At 42.6% G+C, this 23,561-nt stretch overlaps 3 protein-coding genes across 5 annotated transcripts; all 3 read right to left on the bottom strand.

Annotated features, from left to right (window-relative positions):
* Window positions 1–9: 9 nt before the first annotated feature.
* On the bottom strand, window positions 10–8,154 carry RBFA (ribosome binding factor A). Its single transcript, XM_005525233.3, has 7 exons — window positions 8,001–8,154; window positions 6,924–6,966; window positions 6,144–6,320; window positions 4,750–4,862; window positions 3,479–3,563; window positions 1,754–1,824; window positions 10–714 (listed from the first exon to the last, which is right to left on the bottom strand). Exons 1-7 carry the CDS (start codon window positions 8,108–8,110, stop codon window positions 297–299), a joined length of 1,017 nt encoding a protein of 338 aa, XP_005525290.1. The 5' UTR covers window positions 8,111–8,154; the 3' UTR covers window positions 10–296.
* Window positions 8,155–8,662: 508 nt separating this feature from the next.
* Window positions 8,663–13,321, bottom strand: LOC102113571 (uncharacterized). 2 transcript variants are annotated; one of them, XM_014254507.2, is made up of 7 exons: window positions 13,292–13,321; window positions 12,864–12,917; window positions 11,978–12,362; window positions 11,075–11,246; window positions 9,888–10,066; window positions 9,288–9,384; window positions 8,663–8,912 (listed from the first exon to the last, which is right to left on the bottom strand). In XM_014254507.2, the coding sequence occupies exons 3-7, from the start codon at window positions 12,357–12,359 to the stop codon at window positions 8,759–8,761; spliced, it is 984 nt and encodes a 327-aa protein (XP_014109982.1). In that variant the 5' UTR covers window positions 12,360–12,362; window positions 12,864–12,917; window positions 13,292–13,321; the 3' UTR covers window positions 8,663–8,758. The 2 variants fall into 2 exon arrangements, with proteins under 2 accessions (XP_014109982.1, XP_087915787.1); XM_088059661.1 differs by lacking the exon at window positions 12,864–12,917 and having other exon boundaries at window positions 13,292–13,313.
* A 3,809-nt stretch (window positions 13,322–17,130) lies between these two features.
* On the bottom strand, window positions 17,131–23,507 carry LOC102113754 (uncharacterized). Of its 2 annotated transcripts, none has more exons than XM_005525334.2 (6): window positions 23,397–23,507; window positions 22,698–23,082; window positions 21,083–21,254; window positions 18,645–18,823; window positions 18,341–18,437; window positions 17,131–17,501 (listed from the first exon to the last, which is right to left on the bottom strand). In XM_005525334.2, exons 2-6 carry the CDS (start codon window positions 23,077–23,079, stop codon window positions 17,345–17,347), a joined length of 987 nt encoding a protein of 328 aa, XP_005525391.1. In that variant the 5' UTR covers window positions 23,080–23,082; window positions 23,397–23,507; the 3' UTR covers window positions 17,131–17,344. The 2 variants fall into 2 exon arrangements, with proteins under 2 accessions (XP_005525391.1, XP_087916272.1); XM_088060146.1 differs by having other exon boundaries at window positions 23,409–23,466.
* Between the last annotated feature and the right edge of the window lie 54 nt (window positions 23,508–23,561).

Genomic DNA, 23,561 nt, shown 5'->3' with positions numbered 1-23,561 from the left:
TGCAAGAAATTTTAACTCAGTGCTGCAATAGGTATATTTTATCATTACAAAACTGCTCTCTGGTTGAAAGTCCCTTCAACTGCAGCAGCTTGAAAGCTGCTTAACAGAATGTCACTATTGGCAGTTTTTCTTACACACTTGGTGCTAGCAAACCTGCTCATATGTGGCAAATCTATAAGTTTGAATGAGGAAATAAACATGTACAAAATAAATCTTCCAGTAGCTATAGCAGTCGCAGTCTTTTTTTTTTTTTTGTTATTGGCAGCCTTCATTTTGAAGTGAGTGACCTTTTCACTTTATTTCAGTTTACCAGTAGACTGTTGTAAAGTTTTGTCACCATCCACCTCCAATTCATTCACCTCTTCCTGCAATTCATCGTGCAGCTCATAGTCTGAGGCTGATTCAGTGTTATCATCCCAGTAATCAGCTTCATATCCATCCAGTAAGTGTTTCTGTGGCATTAGGTCGTCATCGTCAGGAGGATTCCTTGCTTTTTTCTTTTCCATTTTTTTTTTAATCTTAGAAAGCTGCTGCTGCTGCTGCTGCTGCTGTTGCTGCTGCTGCTTCTCTGTCCACGCAATGTTTTCTATATGCCTGGACACTTTCATTTTTTTATAGTCCATTATCTGTTTATTCAGCAGTTCATGATCAATACCAAACAGATTAGACCGCATGGGTGAATCTGAAGACTGAGTTGTTGAAGGGAAGAGTTTACTGTGGGAAAGAAAACAAGTATTGGCTTGGGTTTTTTTCCCCACATACATTTCTATTTTTGACAACTTCAGTAACACAGAAATAAACTGGACTTTTCAGTTTAACTTTATTAATGCCCTGTGTTTCCTAGGAAGGAAGAGATACCACTATATCATGTGTCCAAGAACAGTCTGTGTCAACAGATTTAATGGGAGAAAGCCAATAAAGCAACACCATGCCAGATTTAACTGCTTGTCTCTGGGAAAAAGTATACATAAGTGAGCACTGGACCTGGGAGCCCCAAGGAACTCAAGACTCCTCCCAGCTCTTCCAAGAAGTGAGAAGCAGCAGCCTGTGCCCAAAACACATCAGAGCGATATGACACCTCATGCTGGACTTGACTATTTCACCAAGACACAGAGGAAGGTGTTAGGTGCCCTTTGGGAAATCTGTCACAGAAATTACTTCCCACAGGAAGCTATTTCTGATTCACACCTGATGGACCATCCTCTGAGATGCTGAGGTACAGCATTTCTACCATCAGACTGCAGGATCCAGGTGCAAAGGCTGTTGGCTTTGAGAGCATCCAGTCCACAGAACCACTATTCCAATAGGTTGTTCAGCCCTATCTCTCAATGGTTAAAAATCCCTCACAGAAGAATGTTAAATTAATTTAGGGAGATTTGCCAGTAAACTTGCAATCCATGTATAACAAATCAAACTTAGATCAGAAAAAAGTGAACAAGTAAAGCAGTACTGGTAAATGCAGTTTTCATCCTCATGAGACAATTATCAGCAAGAAACAAATATTACTGCTGCAAAGCATTTTTAAAATTTTGTTTATCATCAACACATCAGGTCTTGAATTCTTAGAAATTCTACAGATATTTCCCTCATAAAAACTAAGATATTAATACCAGAACAAGTATTGGGTCTGTGAGTAACAATGTAACATCTAATTAAAATATACGTTCTCTTACATCAAATAATACCCAATTTAAATTGGCCAGCAGAGATGAAAATGTGGACACTCATACAATTCTGACCCAAAAAGACCCACCTTGAATCATTCTGAGATGGTTCTACTTCTTCTGGAGGTCCAAAATCAGCAATTGCCAGTAAGTCCTCGACCTGCAAACACATGAAGGCAACATATATTAAGGATCCTGTTTAAACCTACATTGTTCCCATCTACACAAGAAACAGACAAGTATCCAACAGCAAATATGTTCTTTTCTATGTTTGAATATTTAGTGAAAAAAAAAAAATTAGTCATTTATTTAACTTCAAAACAGCCTTTTCCTTCTTTTACATGGAACTGCTTATACTTCTTGCCTGGATGTTTTTGTCAAATAGTGGATCCAGAGATTCCTATGAAGTTTTTTGCCATATGTGCATTATGAATCCTTGGCTAGGGATTGTCTGACAGATATATTTTTTGGTTTACTTGTTCTTACCTCAGCCTTGCAAATCCTTTTTCATAACATCCTTACACAGAGATTTTTTTTACCTCTTCTCCCTTTCTGGAAATTTGCATTTCTCTCATAGGCAACTATGGAGTTCACAAATCCCTTTTAACTTGGCATCTAACCAGTAAATGCTACAAATCTATTATGTGCAGTGCTTACAGACTATATGTAATTGTGAAAATTTTCTCTTGTTTGAAATTTCATTTCAGCTTTTCTTTACATTAATTCCCTTCTAATCCATTGTATTATTCTAGGAGTTAAATGGGATGTTTTTTCCCTTACTTACAATACTTAAAAACCAAGTTCAGCATGTTATTTGAATCTGTGATTGACATAAATCTTATGAACTGCCAAGTGGGAGAAAATGATCCATCTATCTTCTCCCCAGTGTCATTCCCTGACAGAAGTGATATAAAGAGGGTTTTTACCTGTCTTCTGTGAAACTCAGAACTTTTCTGATCACAGAAAGTTCAAGCAGTTCATTGCATTTCTAGAGAATGTGAAATTCTTTTTATGCCTTCCAGCTCTGCTCATGCACGCTGCAGGAGCCCATAAGGGTCTAACAGTAATTGGCTGTAACAGCAACACTATTATAAATAATAAGGCACCTCAGGGCACAGAAACATGAACTTTCTCTTTTTAACTTCTGTTCACATCAACAGCTTGAGGAGACATTTCTCATCAAATTCTACCCATTAGTGTCATCTTTTTCTTCTGGAAATCTCACTGTTTTAGACATTTCACTTCACAGTCCCAACCACAGCAAATTCCTAGGAAACATCAGTATTCTAGTAATATGTCAACGAGCTAAAACTAACAATACCTTGACAAGAAACATGAAACAATAAACACAATTTCAAAAGTTAAGAAAAAAAAATGTAGTATGAATAAGCCTACATCCCCTATGCAAAGATTTGCACTTTCCTACAAACATTTTAACAATTAACAGATGGAAAAAGATATAGGGAAAAAAATAAAAAAAAAATCACTGGTTATTCAATTGAATCTTAAAAGCACATATTTAAAATGTGGAAAACAGCTCCAACCTCATTTCTATAATCATATACACCAGGCAACCCTGCATTATTTCTTAAAATGGTGATTTAATTTTTTAAAATTTCTTCACTGGCCTACTGATACTGCCTACAATTTTTCTACATATTATATAGGCATCAATCTTACTCAAGATTATTTGTTAAAATGATCTTTGCAACTTTAGAAAAAGATTGATTTTAATGTAAACTGGTAGAGCAACTAAAGGATCAGCTCTCTCCTAAGTCACTATATTTGTACAATGAGTCAAAGATTAGATTTACCTCTTTTACAGCTGCAGCTTCCTTGTCTTTTATAAATACCACTGGGGGCACATTTCCTACAATCTGCTGGCTTTTCAGAAGATACCTGGCAAAAACACAGCATTCACCAGCGTGAGTATCAGTATAGCATCTCCAGGACAAGTAGAAGGTGTTAAATTAAATCCAACAGTAGCGTATATTTAAAGATACAGCTTGCAAAACTTTCAGTCTGATGAGGAGCTACTCAGGTTAATGCTAAGGAATACATCACTGCAGAAACCCAACCTCGAATGCATAGCATACAGAAACTACTGGCTGCAGGTCCAGCTGAGTACTGATGATATTAGGTTTGTTCATATCTGTATGCAGAAGCTGGCACATGTCTTTCCCACTTCATTTGGTATCCTTATCCCCACTGTAGGGATAAGTGGGGGATAGAGCCCTCAGAGCAGGGCAAGACAACTTATCCAACATGCTAGCTGCAGGAAGGATTGACAGAGCTCCCCTTGTCTTCATCCCAGCCAACAGCTTTCCTTCTTAAAGAGTAGAAGCTGTGGAGTAGAAGAGAGCATTATGCTGGAGCAGGAATTACACAGCTTAGGGAAACAGTGGGAAAGGAAATGGCTTCACAAGTATGCTTCTATGCCATGCACCACATGGATGAAGTCTTGAACTTCCAACAGACTGGCTTGATAGCAGAGGAAAAGCCAAGGAAAAGGGGGAAGAGAAAAATCTCAATGATACCCTGAAAAACCACCAGACTCTGTGCTGTAAAAATGGGCAAAAACATCACGGTACATGGTAGCAATCTCAGTTTTGGGGGTTTTTCAGTACCAGTATTGTCAAGAATTTCTGTAATAACAGTCATCTCTTCTGGAGGTCCAAATCATCCCTTAGCAATCAGAACTGCCCAGTGAATCTGCAAGGAGATCCTTGCAGCTATCAGTCCATTGTGCAGCATCCTGTTCTGGGCCACTGTCCTGCACAGTCTGTCCAGCCACCACCACCAGGACACTGGAGTGAGACCTCACCCACACTCCTGTTACTTTCTACTCGGTCCACTCTTGCCCTGGGAAAGCACAGAAGCCAAATAAGCCAGCTGTGCTCCAGAAAATAAGATCACACAGCTGCCCTGACACAGCCACCCTTCCCTGTGAGGCTCATTGCAGGAGATGCTCTACTCCAAGTATCTAAAAACCTAAAGCATCCAAATAGATCAGGTCTAGATTGTCAGAAATACTTAAGAAATGGCTCTGGATTTAGGAAGTGGCCTGACTATCCCACAGCAGTACCGTATACGTGGAGCACTCTTTCGCAGCACATTTTCAACATAACTTTCCTTCTCCATAGTGGAAGCAGGGTTCCAGTACACACGACATGCTGAAAAGTTGGATGACAGGGACACCTATAAAAAAGGCAAATCTGCCTTTAAAATTATATATATACACACACACACTTCATATACAACAAAGTCTGTGATGGATTGCAGAAAGCCTATCAGAAAATTTCTTTTGAAAACAGAAGTAATGCTATCAGACCAGAATCAGTTCATGAGTATATCAGGACTGATCTACACCCAGACATGTCCTAGTGCAGCACAAACACTGTGCAGCTATAAAATCTGTATTGTATTGAGAAGAAAGCTGTTTCTTTCCCTCTCTCATCTTATAAATGGTTTAATTTATACAATTTATAGCAACGCCTCCTGAAAGTGTTGTGTCTTGCCCACACCAGCCAGCATTTTTACATGCAGACATATGATCTGAGACAAGCAATCCTCAAAGCCTTAGAGACAGAAATACTCTGTGAAGGATATTGCATATATAGAGCCAAAAGACTCATCTTGACCATGTAATTTTGAACACTTGTCTGACAACAGAATGAATTCAGCTGGCAAAAACACCTATTTCAGTCATGAATAAGAAACCTTTTGTCATAGATGCTATGAGGTACCATTTTTTTTCCATACTTCTAATATCAAAGCTAAGTCCACCAAGCTTTTAAGCCGAACACTGGTATAATTTAATCTTTACAGAACAACAAATATAGAAGATAAAAACTGCAGACAACAAACAAGAATGTGGAGACTCATTTAGTTCTGGTATCAGAACTCTAACACCCCTTTCAATTCCACAAATTATGACACCACTAGATACAATAATGTACAAATCTCAATTTGTTCTCGGATCTGGCTTGACAATGACATTTTCTTAGGCTGGCCCTTTTTTTTGAACTAATCTCATGCATCACTTAGGTCTTCTGCCAGTAACGTTGCTGGTGGGTGACACAAAGAGATGACAACTCTCACACATCTGCAAGAGTAGAGTCTTGGAAAACTACTTATGTTGGTAAAACAAAGCTCCTTCTGAAAGGGCAAGACAAGGAGTTTATGCCTGAGTAACAGAAAAAAAAAAAAAAGTTGTATCATGAGAATCACCATTTAATTGGCCTGAGTTGCACTTGCATTTGAGTGGCAAAGGTCTCCTAAGCCAGGTACTACAGTGGCAAAGCTCTGCTCACGTGTACTCCAGAGTCTGATCTTGCTGCACTCTGCCACACCAGAAGCAATGCAGTAAAACTCCTCTTGCACACATCACAACAGCCAGGGGAGCTCCTTTGGCATGTCCATGCCAACCTCGCAATGTAATCAGAGTGGCTCAGCACAAGCTGTAGCCTTGGCACTTGCCTTGCAGATTTCCAGCTTGAGATCATAAAATTCTTGACTGACTTCACAGGTAGTCGCCATCTCTAACACAGCTTTATGAATAAGACCATTCAAGACTCTGCAGCGCGTGTTACCTTCTTTCCTTGTTTGTGTCAAGTCATTTTTTATTAAAAAGTCCAAGTTGGTTGGTTTATACAACTTTAAAAGGAAACAAACACATTAAACAGTAGTTACACACTTGTATTAGGCAGCCATATACAGTTTCATGCACTTTACTAAGTATGCTCTTATTTCATTATTGCAGCTGTGATGGCTTTATATAGGTCCTACATATCAAGTGCTTCAATAAAGAATGCTTCTGTTCACAAAATCTCTGACATTTCTGTACTACAGTCAAAGTTTCTAAAGTTCTTTTTGTATTTTGTAGCAAGTTAAAGAGCTCCATAGATCTGTTTTCTCAAATACAGCAGGTATTGACTGAAAAGCACTGCTTGTTTGAAAAAGTAAACATTAAAAAAAATTCATTAAACTAAGATCATAGAAGTTTTAATTTGGTCAGTGCTCAGGAGTGTGCAAGAGAGCGCTGATGCTGGAAAGGATGAAAGATCAGTGCAGAAGAGCAAACAGTAATAGGAAGCCAAATGGCAATCCTATCACAGTCAGACTGGAGTCCTACTGCTTGTTCACAAAATCCTGCTATTTCTCCATCAGAAATTGCTTCAAAGTTAGAACCAATGGCAGAAACACAAGTCTTTTCCTCCTAGGACAAAAAACCACATCACCTTAAGAGCTTGCACTCACCATTTGTGATCCCAGGGTAGGGCTGTCATACCAGAACTTCTTTCTTTTGGGAAAAAGAAAGGAAAACAGTCTCATCTTTCAGCAGCTCAGAGAAATAAGGTCTCCCTGTGCTATTAATATTCCACCTGCCTGAAAGCACACCACAACACCCAGGTTTTCCTGCAAGTAGCTCTCCTCACAGCTGGGGTGCAGGGAACAATGCTTCCTATCCACAGCAGAAGCTGCACATAGACGGCAAGGGGGTGGAAAAAAACAGTTCTCAGGTTTCTTTAGATTCATGGAATCATTAAGGTTTGAAAACAGGGCTAGGATCATCAAGTCCCATTATTGACCCAGCACTGCCAAGTCCTGCACTAAACCAAGTCTCTAAACACCACTTCCACACGTTTTCTGAACACTTCCAGGGACACTCACTGATTACACCACTTTCCTGGGGATCCTGTTCAATTGCTTGACCATTCTTCCCTTTCAGTGAAGAAATTTCTCCCAATATACAATCTAAATGTCCCTTAGTGCAACTTGAGGCCATTTCCTCTCATCCTGTCACTTGTTTCCTGGAAGAAGAGACCGACCCCCACCTGGCTACAGCCTCCTTATAGGCAGAGAGTGATGAGGTCCCCCCGAGCCTCCTTTTCTCCAGACTGAACACTCTCAGCTCCCTCAGCTGCTCCCCACAGGACTTGTGCTCCAGACCCTTCGCCGCTGCCCTTCACTGGACACGCTCCAGCACCTCAATGTCTTTCCTGTACTGAAGGGCCCAGAACTGGACACAGCACCCGAGGTGTGGCCTCACCGAGGCCAGAGCACAGAGGGACGATCAGTGGCCTGGTCCTGCAGGACACGCTACTGCTGATAGAGGCCAGGGCCATTTGCATTCTTGCGCACACGTTCAGCCGCTGCCGACCAGCTCAGATCGGCGGCTCGGGGAAGGTGTCTCTCTCCCCTCCGCGGTACCGGGGCCGCGGGAGCGCCCGAGCCCCACAGCCCCCCTTACTCCCCTTGCCCCGGCGCCCACAGCCCACCCCGGCAGGGCCCTGCACTCCGGGACGGCCCCGCTCCCGCCGGCCCCGCACCTACTTCTTCTTGCGGAACATTTTCCGCAGCATGTTCCTGGAGCCGCCCAGGGCTGCGGAGCTGCGCAGGGCTCGGCACCACCGCGGCACCGCGGCCACCGGGCCACCCCACATCGCTGCCCTGGCCCCCGGCCCGGCCCGGCGAGCTCCCGCCTCAGCTCGGGCTGTGGCTCTGGCTCCGGCTGTGGCCCCCCCTGTCGGCACGGAGGCCCGGGCCGGCGGCCGGGGGTGTCCCGGCCGGTCCCGGAGGGGGAAGGAGGGAGAGTAGGAAGGAGGGAGTGAGGGAAGGAGGGAGAGAGGCCAAGTCACCCTCAGGTCGGGCAGGGCTCGCACACACGCAGAGCCTGTGCACAGGCTCGGCGCTTTGGGCCGGGGAGGAAAGATGCACACGAGGGTCGGGATTGCTGCTGGAGCGGCGGCAGGAGCCGCTCCCACACGCCGGCTGCGCTTGTGGCTGTGCCGGGAGATCCCTCTAAGACACGATTTACGTGTCCTTCTGTTCGCTGCTGCATCGGCACACAGTTGTAAGGGGATGCGACGAGAGTAAATGACACTCAGGCAAGACTCCGTGCTCTGGAGTTTTCCACTGAAGATCAAGACAAAACACTGCAGTTTTCCACACAGAACCGCTGCTGGGGCATTGCAATACATTAAACCTTTACTTTATATATTTTATCTGCATTACATTGTGGGATAATTACAGGAAAAGTGATCAAATAACTGTTTCTGCACTGATGGCATTAATCCTAAAAGCAAGCTGCTTTAGGACAGCACCTCACGAGGGACAGGAAGACCCGCCAGGCCTGCCTGTATGCTTTCTACCATTTCCTCCATCATAACCCAGCGTGTCTTCTTGGTGGCACTTCCAATGTGAGGAGTTATTATAACATTCTTCATCTTTAACAAAGGGTGATCCCTGGAGAGGAAAAGAAATGCTCAGCTAGTCACTCACAGAACATTCATCTGTTATTTCATCACCTGCAGGGCATCCAAGAAAATAATAATTAAAAATAAAACAAAACCTAATTGCATGACCCAAGCGTATTCAGAGGAGTTCAATGTGCTGCCTAGCTTGGTGGGGCTTTATGCAACAAAACCTCCAAATGAATGAGTGTGAATTTTATTTAGCTGTGACAGAAGGATTAGGGACACGGTTTCAGCAGGACTAATGCACATACCTCTTGTACTCCTACTAACAAAATTATGCAACTTCTCACATGCTCACAAAATTTTACTCAGTTTGAACATCACATTTACATCCTTTTGTATTTAACTTAAATACATGTCCTACCTTGGCAAAGGTTCAGGATATGTCACATCCAGAGCAGCTGCCTTAATAACTTTGTTTTGAAGGGCTTCCACCAAAGCATCCTGATCCACTACCAGACCTGGGTCACAGGAAGAAGGATATGTTTATTTTCATGTTCCTTACTGTCCTCTCAGCATTCTTTTGGGCATAGTGGTCAGGTAAATGGCAGGGCAGGCCACGGTTGCAGTTGCAGAGTGTGGTGGAGTGGGAGGGGGAAGCTTGGCTATGTGCAGCAGGGAATTAGCAGCACAAAACAGAATGCTGGGCATCAGAGTTGGCTGTGCCACCCTAGTGTATGTGAGCAACAACACTGAACTAAATAAATAAAAGGCTTAAGTAGGAGATATACAAACACACATGGGCTTCTAATACTCCAAGCTCACCAACATTTCAGAGACCTGCTTTCTCATTATTATGGGAACATTTAAATGTTTTACTGAGATATGACCATGGGTGTCTAAAGAAACTAGTAATCAGAAAATTTAAGGAAAATTTCAGAAGGATAGACTCTGTATTAGAGGTTTTCCCAAGACTTATCATGCCAGCAAACCTTAATGCAGTTTTGTTTATTCTGCACCTTACCTCTGCTGATATTAATAAGAGTAGCAGTGGGTTTCATCAGCCCCAGTTCCCTCTTTCCAATCAGTTTGTGTGTCTGTGGTGTTAGGTTCACAGCCAGCAACACAAAATCTGACTGCTGGAGCAAATAATCTATCTTCTTACAGTAAACAGCTCCAACAGCACTTTCTTCTTCCTTTTTTCTGAAGGGAAAATCCCAAAGTTAAGCTGCAGTAGCAAGAAACGAGGGAAATATCAAATCACCAGTAGAGAAAATGTTTCTTTACTGTTACCTTCACTGTGTAGTGCAAAGAAATTAGCTGCTTGTCTGAAACTCAGTAAAGACAAAGGTCAAGCTGTTTCCCACAATACCAAGTGAACTGTACACAAATGTGCAGTTCTACACTACACCATTGGGGATGGAAAGGAAGAAATGGGTATCACATAAATGCACTGAATAAATGATAAACCAAATACATTTGTGTCACAATTTCTGCTTATAATGGGGATTCGTTTCCTACCCAAAAGCAAGACTGATGTCTTGTGAAAATTAAGTAATTTAAATAAGTAATGTGAAAATTACTCAGGAAACACACAAGACAGGGCAAGGGTTAAATCTTCCCAAATCTATGTCAGCAACAGACTGACTGTGCTGTGCATCAGTGCTGATTCACTGAAACCACACGCTGCAGGACCTGCTGGTGCATTCGATCTGTATCAGGACCAGCTTGGCTGGCTCTCATCAAATTCCCACAAAAGAAAATAATGGAATGGGCCTGATGGGAACACAGGGGCACAGGGCACATACACCTCATCTAGAAGACATTAAACAGACTGGCAAGTCTGGTCCTTTATTGTCATGTGGCTTTAGAAAGGTGAGATGTCTTTGCCTGAATCCCTGCCTCACACAAATCACAGGAGTTAAGTCCTCCCAGTTTTCTCCTTTCCAGTCCTTTGCCATGTCACCACCATGGCAGGAGTATCTCAGGAGCCCAAACTAACAGGCACAACAGTGAGGTGTATCTCTCCCATTCCTTCCTGACTTTCTTTCTGAATAAACTGGGAAATCAATGACCATCTTGGAACAAGTGTATGTATTCTTCCACTTAAAATAAAGAGCATCATAAAAAGTGAAAGCACAGTGAAAAGTACAAATAATACATAAAAGCAGTGACAAAATAGAGTTGCCGTGGAGCTGCAACCAGCTTTACCTTTGATTTCTGTTGTGGTACAAAATCTTCATGTCAAAGGCTTTTGCTCTTTCAGCCACTTTGTAACCAATGACGCCCATTCCCACGATCCCCAGAGTTGCTCCAGAAACCTCAACCCCCAGCCAGTCAGCAGGGAAATACTCTGTTTCGGGAGAGACTGACATCTCATGGCCTTGGAAGAGAAAAAGAAGAATAATGTAATGTAAGGGATGTTCTGGCATCTGGCTGCTTTTGCCCACCCCCCACACTTTTTATCGTAGGACAAGGCAGAAGCACAGGAGGAATAATATATTGTTATCGTGTTTCTGGACAAGAAGGGAGTAATGCTGCATGTACACATGACTGCTGACACTGATTTCTTGCTCAGGACAGAAACATACCCAGCCTCTCTTTGGCAAAAAAGGAGGCAAGGAAGGTAAGGCCAAAGCAGCAGTAAGGCCATCCCATTCCCAGCTTCCCTGCAGATACACCAAGGTTGGCAGGGAAAAGAAACACAGAGCATGGCGGGCAGATTTCTGGACAGCTTGTTCGTAATGACTCAGATACACGGCAGCTTGGAAAAGACAGGCTTCAAGCCTCCTTGAAAATACATTTTTTTAATCCCCTGTTATTATAACTTGAAAAGCAGGACTGCAATGAACAAGTACAATGATTAACTGGCTGTGGGTTGAGGGAGAAGGGGCCTGAATTTAGAGCTGTCCAAAGAAGGAGCAACTCTACCTTGCCAATATGTCAATTTGGAAGTAGAATGACAACTATAGTCAACAAGACAGACTTGTCTTAACTTCTTCCTTTTCCCCTATTTCCCGTATTTCTAGTTTTAAGCTTACTTTTGCATCAGCACACATTTTCTGCATGTTTCAAAGTCTTCTTTTCCATGGAAAGAGTAATACCATTTATTACCTTCCACAAGTCTCCTGGAAGATGCCAGCAACAAAGCCATCCCCATGTCTGCAGTGTCAATGGAAACAACAGATGGAGTGTTGGACACCTTTACACCATAGCTGGAGAGGAGTTTCAGGTCCAAGTGATCTATTCCCACTCCAGAACTCGCAACTACCTTCAAGTTAGGCAAGCTCTGGAGCAGCTCTTCATTAATAGCTGGTTTGTGATACCACATATAGATAGCTGTGATCTTTTTGCTGAGAAATGTCTTGTTTTCAAGATATTCTTTCATGGTGATGAGATGAAAACATTTCTTCAGAAATCCAACATGGTCTTCATATACACCAATCCTCCCTCCTATAGTGTCAACTAGCACATAAGGCAGTTCCTGACCCTCCATGCCCTACAGAAGCACAGAGAAAGAAAACGACATGGTCTGAAGTGATCCATTATAAATTTTTCCCTAAAACCCAGAAACTGATTGGCTCAATTACGTGCTGTTTTCCCACTTGAGGAAGGATTTGGCTAAAGATAACCACTCCCACACACAGAAGTCTTTTGGGTTCTCCCTGTGTTATTCAGAAGGATGTTCGATTTCTATATAATCTTGTTAATAAGAAAAGAAAACATTTCTGGCATACCAAGTATTCTAACCCTTAAACAAATGAGCAACCAGTTTTAACTCCTGTTCAGTGTTCGATATTTAAAGCCAAAGTCTTGATAATTTAAGAACATGGCCACATGAGTGGAAAGATATCTTTTATTCTGCAAGTTCTGCCACTTCTGCAATTATATTAAGCAATTATCATTGATGAGATTATCTCAGTAAAAATTTCATTTAATGTAACAGAGCTATAAATTGTCAACTGTGAACTTTGGAGTTACCCACGAACATTAAGTTTACCCTTTCTTTCTTCCGTCTCCTTCAGTGCTTTGCCAACTCTTCACTCTGCTGACTCTGCAAAGAGCCAAGGCTGTGATCTCAGGTTAAAGCCTAGACCCCCTCAGCCCGAGGGAATGCTCCCACACCGCTCCCGCTTCTCTGCCCCGACCACCCGCCCCCGCAGCGCGATGTCCCGGCAAGTTCTCCCTGCCCAGGGCGGGCTGAGCGTTTGCCTCTGTCCCGGGGCTGGGACTAAAGACAGGAAGGAGCTGGAGCGGCGGCCGCAGAGCTCCGTCGGGCCCTGAAGGACGGCTGGGAGGGGGCGAGATGCCCCCCGCTCCCAGCCCGGGCGGGGCTCGCAGGTGCTGCCCCCGGAGCCGCCGCCCCCGGGGGGCTCGGGGCCCGTCCCCGCCCGGCAGAGGCGGTCCCGCGGTGCCGCTCGCACTCACCGTGCCCGCCGTCCCGGCCGCCCCTGTCGCACCGCGGGGGCGGAGCGGGACCGGCCGCCGAGGCGGGCACTGCCCGGCCGCCCGCACCCCGCCCGGGCCGCCCGCGGGGCCACGGGGAGGTGAGGCTGTGCCAGGGTACGGGACGGGCACCCCAATCCCTCGGGGAGCCGAGAGAGAGCAATGGGAGCTCACGAGTGATGGTGCGGTTTTGTAGAGGTTTTTTTGTGCTGTTCCTGATTTCAGTATCGTCGGGATTTTGCATGAACGTCCTGTGTGCTGTTTTCCACACTGTTTGAAAACGGGACGTGGTCTGGTCTTTCTGCTGGCCATTACACTCTGTGCACATGAATTAACGTAAAATGAAGAGTTGTCTTTGACCGACAGACACCAGTGACAGCTCTCACTGCACACATGAAGATCTTTTCCAGCTCATATAATTCTAGGAATACCCTCAAATACTCTCTTTGAGATCTAAGCAGCTGTGGTAGGCTCAGGTGCTTGGACACTTGAGATGTTATCCCAGCTACAGGCAGTCCCGTGCCTATTTCAGCTGAGAATGTGTGAGAATTTTTCTGACAAGGTTACTTGGTCTGTACCATAGAATCACAGAATGGTTTTGGTTGGAATGGAATTTAAAGCCTGTCTGGTATTTCCAAACCCTGCCACAAGCAGAGATACCTTTCACTAGACCAGGATGCTCATCCAACCCCATCCAACCTGGTCTTGAGCACTGGTAGGGATGGGGCATCCACAGCTTCTCTGGGAAACCTGTTTCAGTGCCTCATCATCTTCAGAGAGGACAATTTCTTCCTAATCTTCTCCATTCAAATCTAAATCCGTACCTAATCTAAACCTACTCTCCTTCAAGTTAAGGCCATTCCCCTTTTCCTCTCACTACTTGTGAAGAGTCCCTCTCCAGTTCTCTTGCAGGCCCCCTTTAGATACTCTAAGGCTGCTATAAGGTGTCCTCTGGGCCTTCCCTTCTCCAGGCTGAACAACGCCAACTCTCCCATTCTGTCCTTGTAGCAGAGGTGCTCCAGTCCTGTGATAATTTAGTGGCCTTCTCTGGACCCACTTCAAAAGGTCCACATCTTTCTTGTGCTGAGGACACCAGGGTTGGATGCAACATTCCAGGTGGGATCCCACAAGAGCAGAGTAGAGGGGAAGAATCACCTACCTCCATCCCCATGCCCAGTGATGGGGACTGAGAAGTACAACTTCAGTTCTCAGCTCACAAAAGTTGTGCTGAAGTGATTCCCCTTGCTGTGCAGGTATTCATAATCCACTGGGAGGATGCCTGGCTTCTGGCTTCACAGCAGCTCAGGAGCCAGGACACATCACTGCTGTGGGCATCCAGGGTTCTTCCTCCTTTCACACTATGGAAAAACCAGCCATAGGGTGCTGCTGTGTCTCTCCTGACCACTGTAGTGCTTTTCAAAAGAATGGATTACAAAATGCTGTCTTCTTGAATTCTGTCAAACACATTTTGATATGCTGAACATGAAGACAGTCAAGTTTAACACCAATCCTCTATAAAATTGCTACTTAAAAAATAAAATATAATAACAATTCATACCAATTACACAAAACCAGAAACTGTTCTTATCCTGGTGATGATTTTTGAGTATCAGTTGCTTACATGAATTTCAAGTTCAAACAGTTAAACTTTAAAGCAATAATTAATTAATTAGCAATATGGTGTTACAGCATGTTAATTGGACTCTTAGTTAAGTTTACTTGCATTTTCTTCCTTTAAAAAGAACCCCAGCAAACATAAAATGATTACACATTACCTCTTTCACATCAGAAGTTTCCAAACTGCTTCGGTGATAAGATGTAATGAGTAAGCTTGTAACTTACTGCTCACCTGAGATTGAAGGACCCTTGTAAAGTCCCTCTCAAAAACACAAGTCTGATGAAGGAGGCCTATCACATTTTAGTCTTGAAGGTAAAGAAAAACCTTTGCAAGGGCAACACAGTAGTTTTTGCCTTTGTATATCAAATCCACACATTTGAATGAACAAAATGAAGCAGGAATTAGTCAGAGGAGCCAAAAAATAACAGTCAAAGGAATGTTACTCCAAGCAAAAATCCAGGACATATGTATCAAATGTCAAGAAAATGGGTGTGTTATGCTGTTAGATGTGGAGACAATTGTATGTTTTCAAAGCTGTTTTGTGCAACTTGAACATCTGATTTTCAAGCTACTATCAGGAGCTGAGACAACTCTGCAGAAGATGTATCTGTTTAGCATCATGTGTGAAAGAAGTTGTCAATTGCACCAGTGCACTATCATGTTCTAAGCAGATTTAGTTTGCAGACTACCTTATAGACCTCCGGGTATTGTGTTTACATTGTGTGCACATTGGTGCTGTGTGTAAGTTTTCTCTTACAGAAAGGAATCTGATACACCAGCATTGTACAGGGCACTCTGAAATGAGTGAGGTCTGTGGGTACATAGAGAGAAGTATTGCATAGTCCGTGGACTTCATCCCCATCGTTAAATATTGCTGTTGGTATCCATGTAATCCTGCAGGGTGAGCTGATGCCTGCAGTGTTAGCAAGGTGCTTGCATAATAGTTGTTTCTAAGGATTAGGCTTTTGAAGTATTGCGTTACCCCAAAAGACTTTTGTACAATGTAATGCATACATTTCCCAGGGGGGTTGGACAAACTAGCTTACGCATGCAGCTGGATAAAGACATACATTTCTAATGCCTACACTAAGTTTTATAAGGCAATATTATATGTGAATAGGATTTGTAGGGCAAAAAAAAGCTGAGGCAGGAAATCTGTATTCACGAGCTTATTGTTTCAGGCCAGGCCGAACCAAGTGATGCATTTGTTTTCAGTGACTATAAACTATCATAAAGTGTTACTTGGTATCAGCCTGTCTAGTTGCTGTCGGTAAGGCCAGCTTTCCCAGTAGAGTCCTGTATCAGCACTCTATTCTAGATAATGTACTTTTTGCACATCAAAATACTTAGAAAAACCTGAATCAATGGAGTGAGTTGTAATGGATCATCTCTTCTCTCATGTGGCCACTGCATTTTTGGATACACTTTCAGTAATCATGAGATTGAATGCATTGTGTGTAAACCAATTTATCAATTTATCACTCCAGTGAGTTACAGGCAGATGTGTCTTCCCCTGTAAAGAACCCCACTGGCAGGGAGCACTTCTGAAACTAATCAGCCCAGATTCTTGAAATACATGCAGAAGTAGGAGTAAAGCCCCAAGCAAATGCCAAACATGTACAATTGTTTAAGTAGAAGTGAAGTACTGTATCAGATTTTGTTTGCTTCTTTACCTCTTGAGAAATGTTTGCATGTGCAAAAGCCTTGTGTGGTTTTTGCGGTTTTAGGATATTGATCTAAGAAAAGGCATTTTTTTCTCTTTTCTGTTTTATTGTATAGTAACCTTGGTTTTCAGCTCTGTAATTTATTGCTTAGCTTTTTATTTTAGAATAAATTTAACTCATTTTTTCAAGGTTTTACAAGTGACAATGAATGGTACACTGGGCACCTGTACCTCAGAGAGCAGGGAGGTCTCTGGGGCAGTCTTGAAATTCTTGACAGCCAATTTGCAGTGCCAGGAAAGCTGCAATGTCTTGTTTCCTGGAGCTGCAAGAGTTGGTAACATCATCATACATTAAAATGATGGGAGTAAGTATTTTGTCAAGCACCTGTGACAATCATCTGCAAGACAAAGGCTCTGTAAAGATGCATAAGGCTCCAGGCAAAATCCTGACTGCACTTAATGGCAACTTTACTATAAATTTTACTGATAAATAACCACACTATTCATAAGTCAGTTATGTAACAAAAGGCATAGCACTGCCACTGTTTGTGTTGGTTTATTTGTCATTTGGACTTGTATTAGACAACAGGAAGTACATAAACACAACTGAGAGGATGGCAAACTCTTTCCTTCCAAGCTTTAGTGTATGGACATTCTTATATTTAAAAAGATCTTTAGAGCTGATGTGGAGGGGAAAGATAATAATAAAAAGAGAAAGAGAAGAATAAAAAGAGATGTGAAATCCTTTCACACATCAGCTAGGGAGCACTTCACTGGGTAGGGGGAGACCATTCAGGGCTGCTAGGATGTTTTCAACTGCTTCTTCTGTTATCATGTAGGTGGCCTTGTCTGTTTTAATGCCGAGGTGAGGTGTTATAATGACATTCTTTAATTTTAACAATGGATGATCTCTGGAAGAAAAGAAAAAAGAGTTAACTATAGTCGTTCATCTAAATAAAGAGAAGTCTTACTTTAGCTTTTGCACTGTATTTAAAGTTAATTTGATACAACTTTACAAGTCTCACTTGGACCCAGAAAGCCTGACCACCTATATTGAAGCAATTTTGGACTGTAATAGGACACATAAAGACTTCATAGCAGCTCTTATCTCCAGAAACACACTTCTGCCACGAGGCAGCAATTTGAACTATGTCAGAAGACAGGATTAAGCCCTTCTGACACACTCACCCTACACAACACTCCGAGCTGTAGTTATTTGCACACTGCACATGGGCACAAGAAGACCAAACTCCCCACAATACAAAATGCAGCCAGCACAGTTAGCTCCAAAAGGCACCATAGAGTGGTCTTTTTAGAGAAGCTAAGCAGCCTCTGGGCCCAACAGGTTTGCAGTACTTCAGCCTTGTATTGTGGAAAGAAGCCTGTGGGAGAAGGACATCTCCGGGCTATGCAGCAGGTCTTAGACCTCAAGCAGCTTCCACTCATTAAAGCCGGCAAGCTGCATTTTCTAACAAAGCGATTTGCAAGTGAAGCACTGCTGCAGCTTCACATGGTGATTCTAAGAACTGGGTTTAATGCTTCCCCTGCCCCCTGCTGTTTCCTGGCTCCCAGGCTTCCCTTGGGTCTGTTATCAGCTCCAACATCTGGGCTGCATCCCATTCGTATTCATGGCACTTTTATCCAAACTCATGCCAGGGGCAGGGGGACCAGCTTCCTGCCTGCTGCAGGAACGCGTCTGGCCTCAGCAGGGCTCGCCCATCCTTCCCGAGAAAGAAGCAGAGATGGCAACCTGGGCAGTGGTTCTGGGGAGGTGACATCCAGAGCCGCGGCCCCGATAACACCAGTCTGCAGAGCTGCCACCAGCGCCTCTTGGTCAACTACTGCACCTGGTGTGGAGTAAGAGTGTCTCTGAGCGCACCTGGAAGGTGAAGAGCAGAGAGCGCAGAGAGAAGGGAAGGGGAGAGGGAGGAATTCCCGCCATGCCCGATCATCCTCGACATGTGCCCCAGCTGTGCGGGATGCGCACGGTGCTGCGGTGAACACAGCAGGAGCTGGACCACGCTGTGAGGCCAGCCTATGGATCTGGATGGTACCTCGGCTGATGTTAATAAGGGTAGCTGTGGGTTTCATCAGCTCCAGCTCTCTTTTCCCGATCAGCTTGTGTGTCTGAGGTGTCAGGCTCACCACCAGCATCACAAAGTCTGCCTGCTGGAGCAAGCTGTCTATAGTTTTGCAGTAAGTGGCACCGACGGCTTGCTCCACTTGCACTTTCCTAGTGGGGAAAAAAACATTTCAGTCATGGAAACATTTTCTTCAATGACATCACCAGTATATCAACTAAAATATATGATTATCACATCCATATAGCAAACAAAGGTGAATTTACTCTCAGCTTGGTGTTTAGATCCTTCTGGAAAGCTTCAAGCCCTAAAGCACAGGATAGATTGCATGCCTGCTTCTCAGCCACTCCAGTGCAGGGTCCTGTCACCCTGAAAACTCAGTTTTTCGATCTTGTTGACATAGTTTCTAAAAACTTTCCCAGGACAGTGACTTTTAAACATAGATATGTATACATTCTTTCTGATACATGTCCTTTGATGGACATCTTGCACGACCAATGTGATTGGAAAGGTGGTAACCTAACTATGCAATCCCTGGTCATTGCCAAGAATCTATAAATACTGAAGTTGTAAGAATAAAACCAGCTTTTTCCCTGTTATATGGGAGCCGTGTCTGTATGAGTCATTGCATGTCCTACGTGGCAGGGTCCCAAGGACTTCTATGAAGTCTGCAAATGAAATAAGGCTGAGCACTGAAGCGGATGGCAGCACACAGTCCATTCTCCAGGATCCCCTGTGCACCTCAAAGGATGCAGTCACTGCTCAAACCAGAGGAGTGGAATTCACCAGAACTCACCCATGCAAGCTCTGGGCATGGCAGTGGTCCTCATACAGTTGGCACTCCCAGTAAGCCTGTCATTTTTTTTTTATGAGTGAAATCAGCAAGCTCTTTACCAGGCTCCTGGCTGCCCCATTCTGTTTCATAGAATAAAGTGATCAGCAAAAAAGTTACCAGAGTAGAGAGATTTTTAGTTTCAGCTTTTTACAGTGCAGAAGAATACTTGCCATTTCTCATGTTCTTTGTAAATTTAGCTGTCTGAACTTTGGGAAATAAAGAAGCAATGACAGGGGAGCATGTGTACAATCTTCTCTTCTGGTTGCAAGAGAAGGGCTTTAAGTTATCTCCTCCCTAATCTAGAAATGAAGAGGTCACACTAAGAAAATAACTTCAATGAAACTTTGAGCCATGTCTCTCCTAACAAATGCACATCACTGCTTTTTTTTCAGATCAATGACTAGAGAATAAGTGGGAAAAGAACAGACAGGAGCTGCAGCTGGTTTTGCAGCATGCAGAGTGCATCTTGATTCAGCACACAAGCAAAGTATAAATGTACTTTAGGCTTTTAATTTCTGTTGCACTGTGCATTGATCATTCATCACAGCACTCTTATATAAATATTAAAGACTGAAAAATATTAAACAGAGGGAATCAAGAATAATACAGATAAAAAAAAAAGAATAAAGGGATTTGTGCATTTTAATTTTTTTTTTTTTTTGTGGTTTGTGAAGAAATTCTGAGAGATCTTAAGGAGTATTTTCTTTTAAATCTGAGTTTGCTCAGCTGTTTTTCCGAAGAAACAGGAATTCCAAGCATGGCTAAAAATTCCTGGCCTCATTCACCCTTGTGATTTGCCTAAGGCTAGCTAAAGCAATGACCCTCTTCCTGCAGTCTGCTTATGGGAAAAATCCCTGAAAGCCACATCCTAGCACTGCAGCTTCTCCATTCAGTCACAGAGGAGTAAAGTTCTCTCAGGGTAGGTCACAGTTTATAGCAGTACATATTTGTTCTGCTAATTATCTGCACCTTGCCTGATTGCAAAGGCCTTGAGTTGTTCATGGCGGTCTTGCTCGCTTTAAACTGAAGAACTACTGTGCTGAATGTCTAACAAAGTTCAGATTCCCAATTACACAAGTTCGGAGGGGCTAGAAATAAAGGGTTAAAATCCAGCAAAATACTTGCTAAAATTCCTACTGGCTTGAGAAGAAACAAGGTTTTCTTAAGAACAGCTCTCAATCATATTGTGCCAAGTATATGCTTCCTAGTTTCCAGACACTGTTTCAAAAATATCCCTCCTGAAATTCAAAATATGGGGAAAAACATGAACGAAAAATAGATATGTTGTCACTATAGTACAATGTGATAAGAATAAAAAAGTATAAGCTTGATTTCCATTTTTCTGCAGGAAACCTTGAAATTTCTAATATAAAACCAAAATTAAATTTCCAAATGTTTAATCACTGAGTAACTCTTTACTGGACTGATTTCAGGCAACCATTCTTTTTTTTCTTTTGTTTTAATCTTGGCCCTATTCCTTCATTTCTTGCTATATTTCTGACATAACTCCTTGAAAAGAAAATACTGACTATCTGGAAGAGTTTCTGCTGCAATTAGGGTCAAGATATATCTTTACCTCCGTGTCCTGTTGTGGTACAAAATGTTCATTTCAAATGCTTTGGCTCTCAGAGCAATCTTATACCCAATTCTGCCCATGCCAATGATCCCCAGAGTAGCTCCAGTAACTTTAACTCCCAGAATATCAGCTTCACAGTACTCCATACTTGGAGAAATGGAAATGTTATGGACTGTAAGAAAAACACATAAATATGAGAAATTAATGGGGTGCAACATGGAGGAACAAGGCAAAAGAGTCTGGACTTGTGCTACTATGGCACACTTCTAATGGTTACAAGCACATGGTTTTGTAATGTCCTAGGTAACTCCATAATGCTCATCTTTCCCTGTTATGTTTATAAACAATATTCCAATTTATTCTCACCATACTACAAAAAGCCTTTTGATATCATCTCTCAAAAAATTTTTTTACTGCTTTAGACTCATGAAAATATTGCCGTGTTCCTCATCAACAATGAAAATTATTATTGCCAATAACAATGCAGAGTTTGAAGATGTCACGTGGAGAACAACACCAGATATTTGGTTTCCTGTTCACATCTGCCACTCTCCTTGGAAAGAAAAGTGTGACTTCTTTAAAAATCTCAACTTGGTAATTTCTGTAATTACCTGTGAAACCTACACAAATCTGGATAGTTCTACAACACATAAAATACAGTTGTATACACAGCATCAGCACTGCTAGCAAGGTGACAGCCATTCGATATTTCAGTCTTCTGATACTGCCATCTTTTCCAAAACACAAGCAGGATATTGTGGAAGGATACAAAAAATACTCAGGAAAAAACTCAGTCATGTCTGGACAGAGCTATCAGAAATGCCACTAGGTATAGTTTAAGTAGATGGGAACAAGAACTTAATCTTCCTTTTAATCTGTCTCCCTTTTGTGAGGTAGAAACATACTTTGAGGGACACAAATCTCCTTTGAGTTTCTATGAATGCTGTGGTAAAGATGGCAAGCCAAAGTCAGGTAAATATAAAAGGATAAATCTGAAGGATTTTTTTCCCGAAGAAGGAGGCATTCTAACCAAGCCAAGGGTAGGTCTATTTGGCAAAATAGCAATAAAAAAATTTTGATGAAACTAGAAAGGATGCTATTAACAAAAACTGGAGTAGGCTGCTTCATTACTCTCTAATGCCCCTCAAATGCCCCAATTCTGCACCAATCTATTTCAGTCTCCAAGAATATGCCCATGCCTCTATCAGCTGTGAAGGTCCCTTCCAACTCAGGATCTTCCATGATTCTATGTAACCTTGTTCTGCCCCACTGTTGCCTCCCACACTAATTTCTCCTGCCAGCCTGTGACTTCAGTGATCATCTCATCTTTGGCACCCCCCACTTTTTGTCATAGCACTGTAACACCATCACATTTTATTTATACCTGGTTGAAATATGTGCTATGCATGTCTGTGTATAAAGTAATCATTTAAGTACACCTATTATACATAAAATATATGAAAATACCTAATATTCTGTTTGCCAAGCCAACATACTTACATTTTCACATTTTATGTAAAACCATGTGCACTACAGGTAACTCTAAGAAAAGTCAAATTAATGGCAGGTAAATCTTGTATGATCTTTAGAAGCCACAAAAGAACTGAGATGTTACCTTCCACTAGTCTTCTAGCAGATGCTAGCAGCAAAGCCATCCCAGTATCTGCTGTGCTGCTGGAAACAGCACGTGGAGCATTAGCCATCTTCACACCAAAGCTAGCTACAAGTTTCAGATCCAGGTGATCCATCCCCACTCCGGAATTCGCAATCACTTTCAAGTTTGGCAGGCTCTGGAGGAGCTCTTTGTCGATGACTGGTTTGTGCCACCACAAATAGATTGCTTGGACCTTTTCACCTACATCCTTTCTGTTTTCAAGAAATTCCTTCATGGTGATGAGGTGGAAATGCTTCTTCAGGAAAGGCACATGGCTATGCAGTATCCCACGTATGCCACCAATTTCATTTACCAAAAGCCAAGGTAGCTCTCCTCCTTCCATGATCTGCACAAAGAAGAAAGACACAAAGTGTCAGAAGAAAGATATATTATTATTTCCAGACATTTTAAAGAATAATCACTGCCATGTCCTGTTTCATGACATTTATGTCAAGAGGTCCTATAAACCACATAGGAAGATAAGAAAACCAAGACAAGCAAGCAGCTCTTTTAAATATGCTACCAATTATACACACAGGTGCCCACCACACACACACACAGAGGTATTCATGTAAGCAGTTTGAACAAGTTCTGTCCTAGTGATCAAAGATTTCGTATTACTGCTACCATGCCCAAAACACAACACTTCTCATTAATTACTTAGTTTCAGACCATCAGTAGTCTGCAGTAAATAGTGCAATAAATCTCCTTTGCTACCCTGAAATCACAAAGTATCACGTCTAAATAGTTTAGAAAAATGTTGGACCAAATCTATGTCATGAAAATAAATTGCACAGCTTCATCATGAACTTTGAATTATCAGGT

The sequence above is a fragment of the Pseudopodoces humilis genome, chromosome 1, assembly GCF_049639895.1.
Source record: "Pseudopodoces humilis isolate 2021_Gansu_Grassland_sample_001 chromosome 1, ASM4963989v1, whole genome shotgun sequence".
Lineage (NCBI taxonomy): Eukaryota > Metazoa > Chordata > Aves > Passeriformes > Paridae > Pseudopodoces > Pseudopodoces humilis.
Note: the sequence above shows the minus strand (reverse complement) of the source record. Positions and strands in the feature narration are given on the sequence as shown.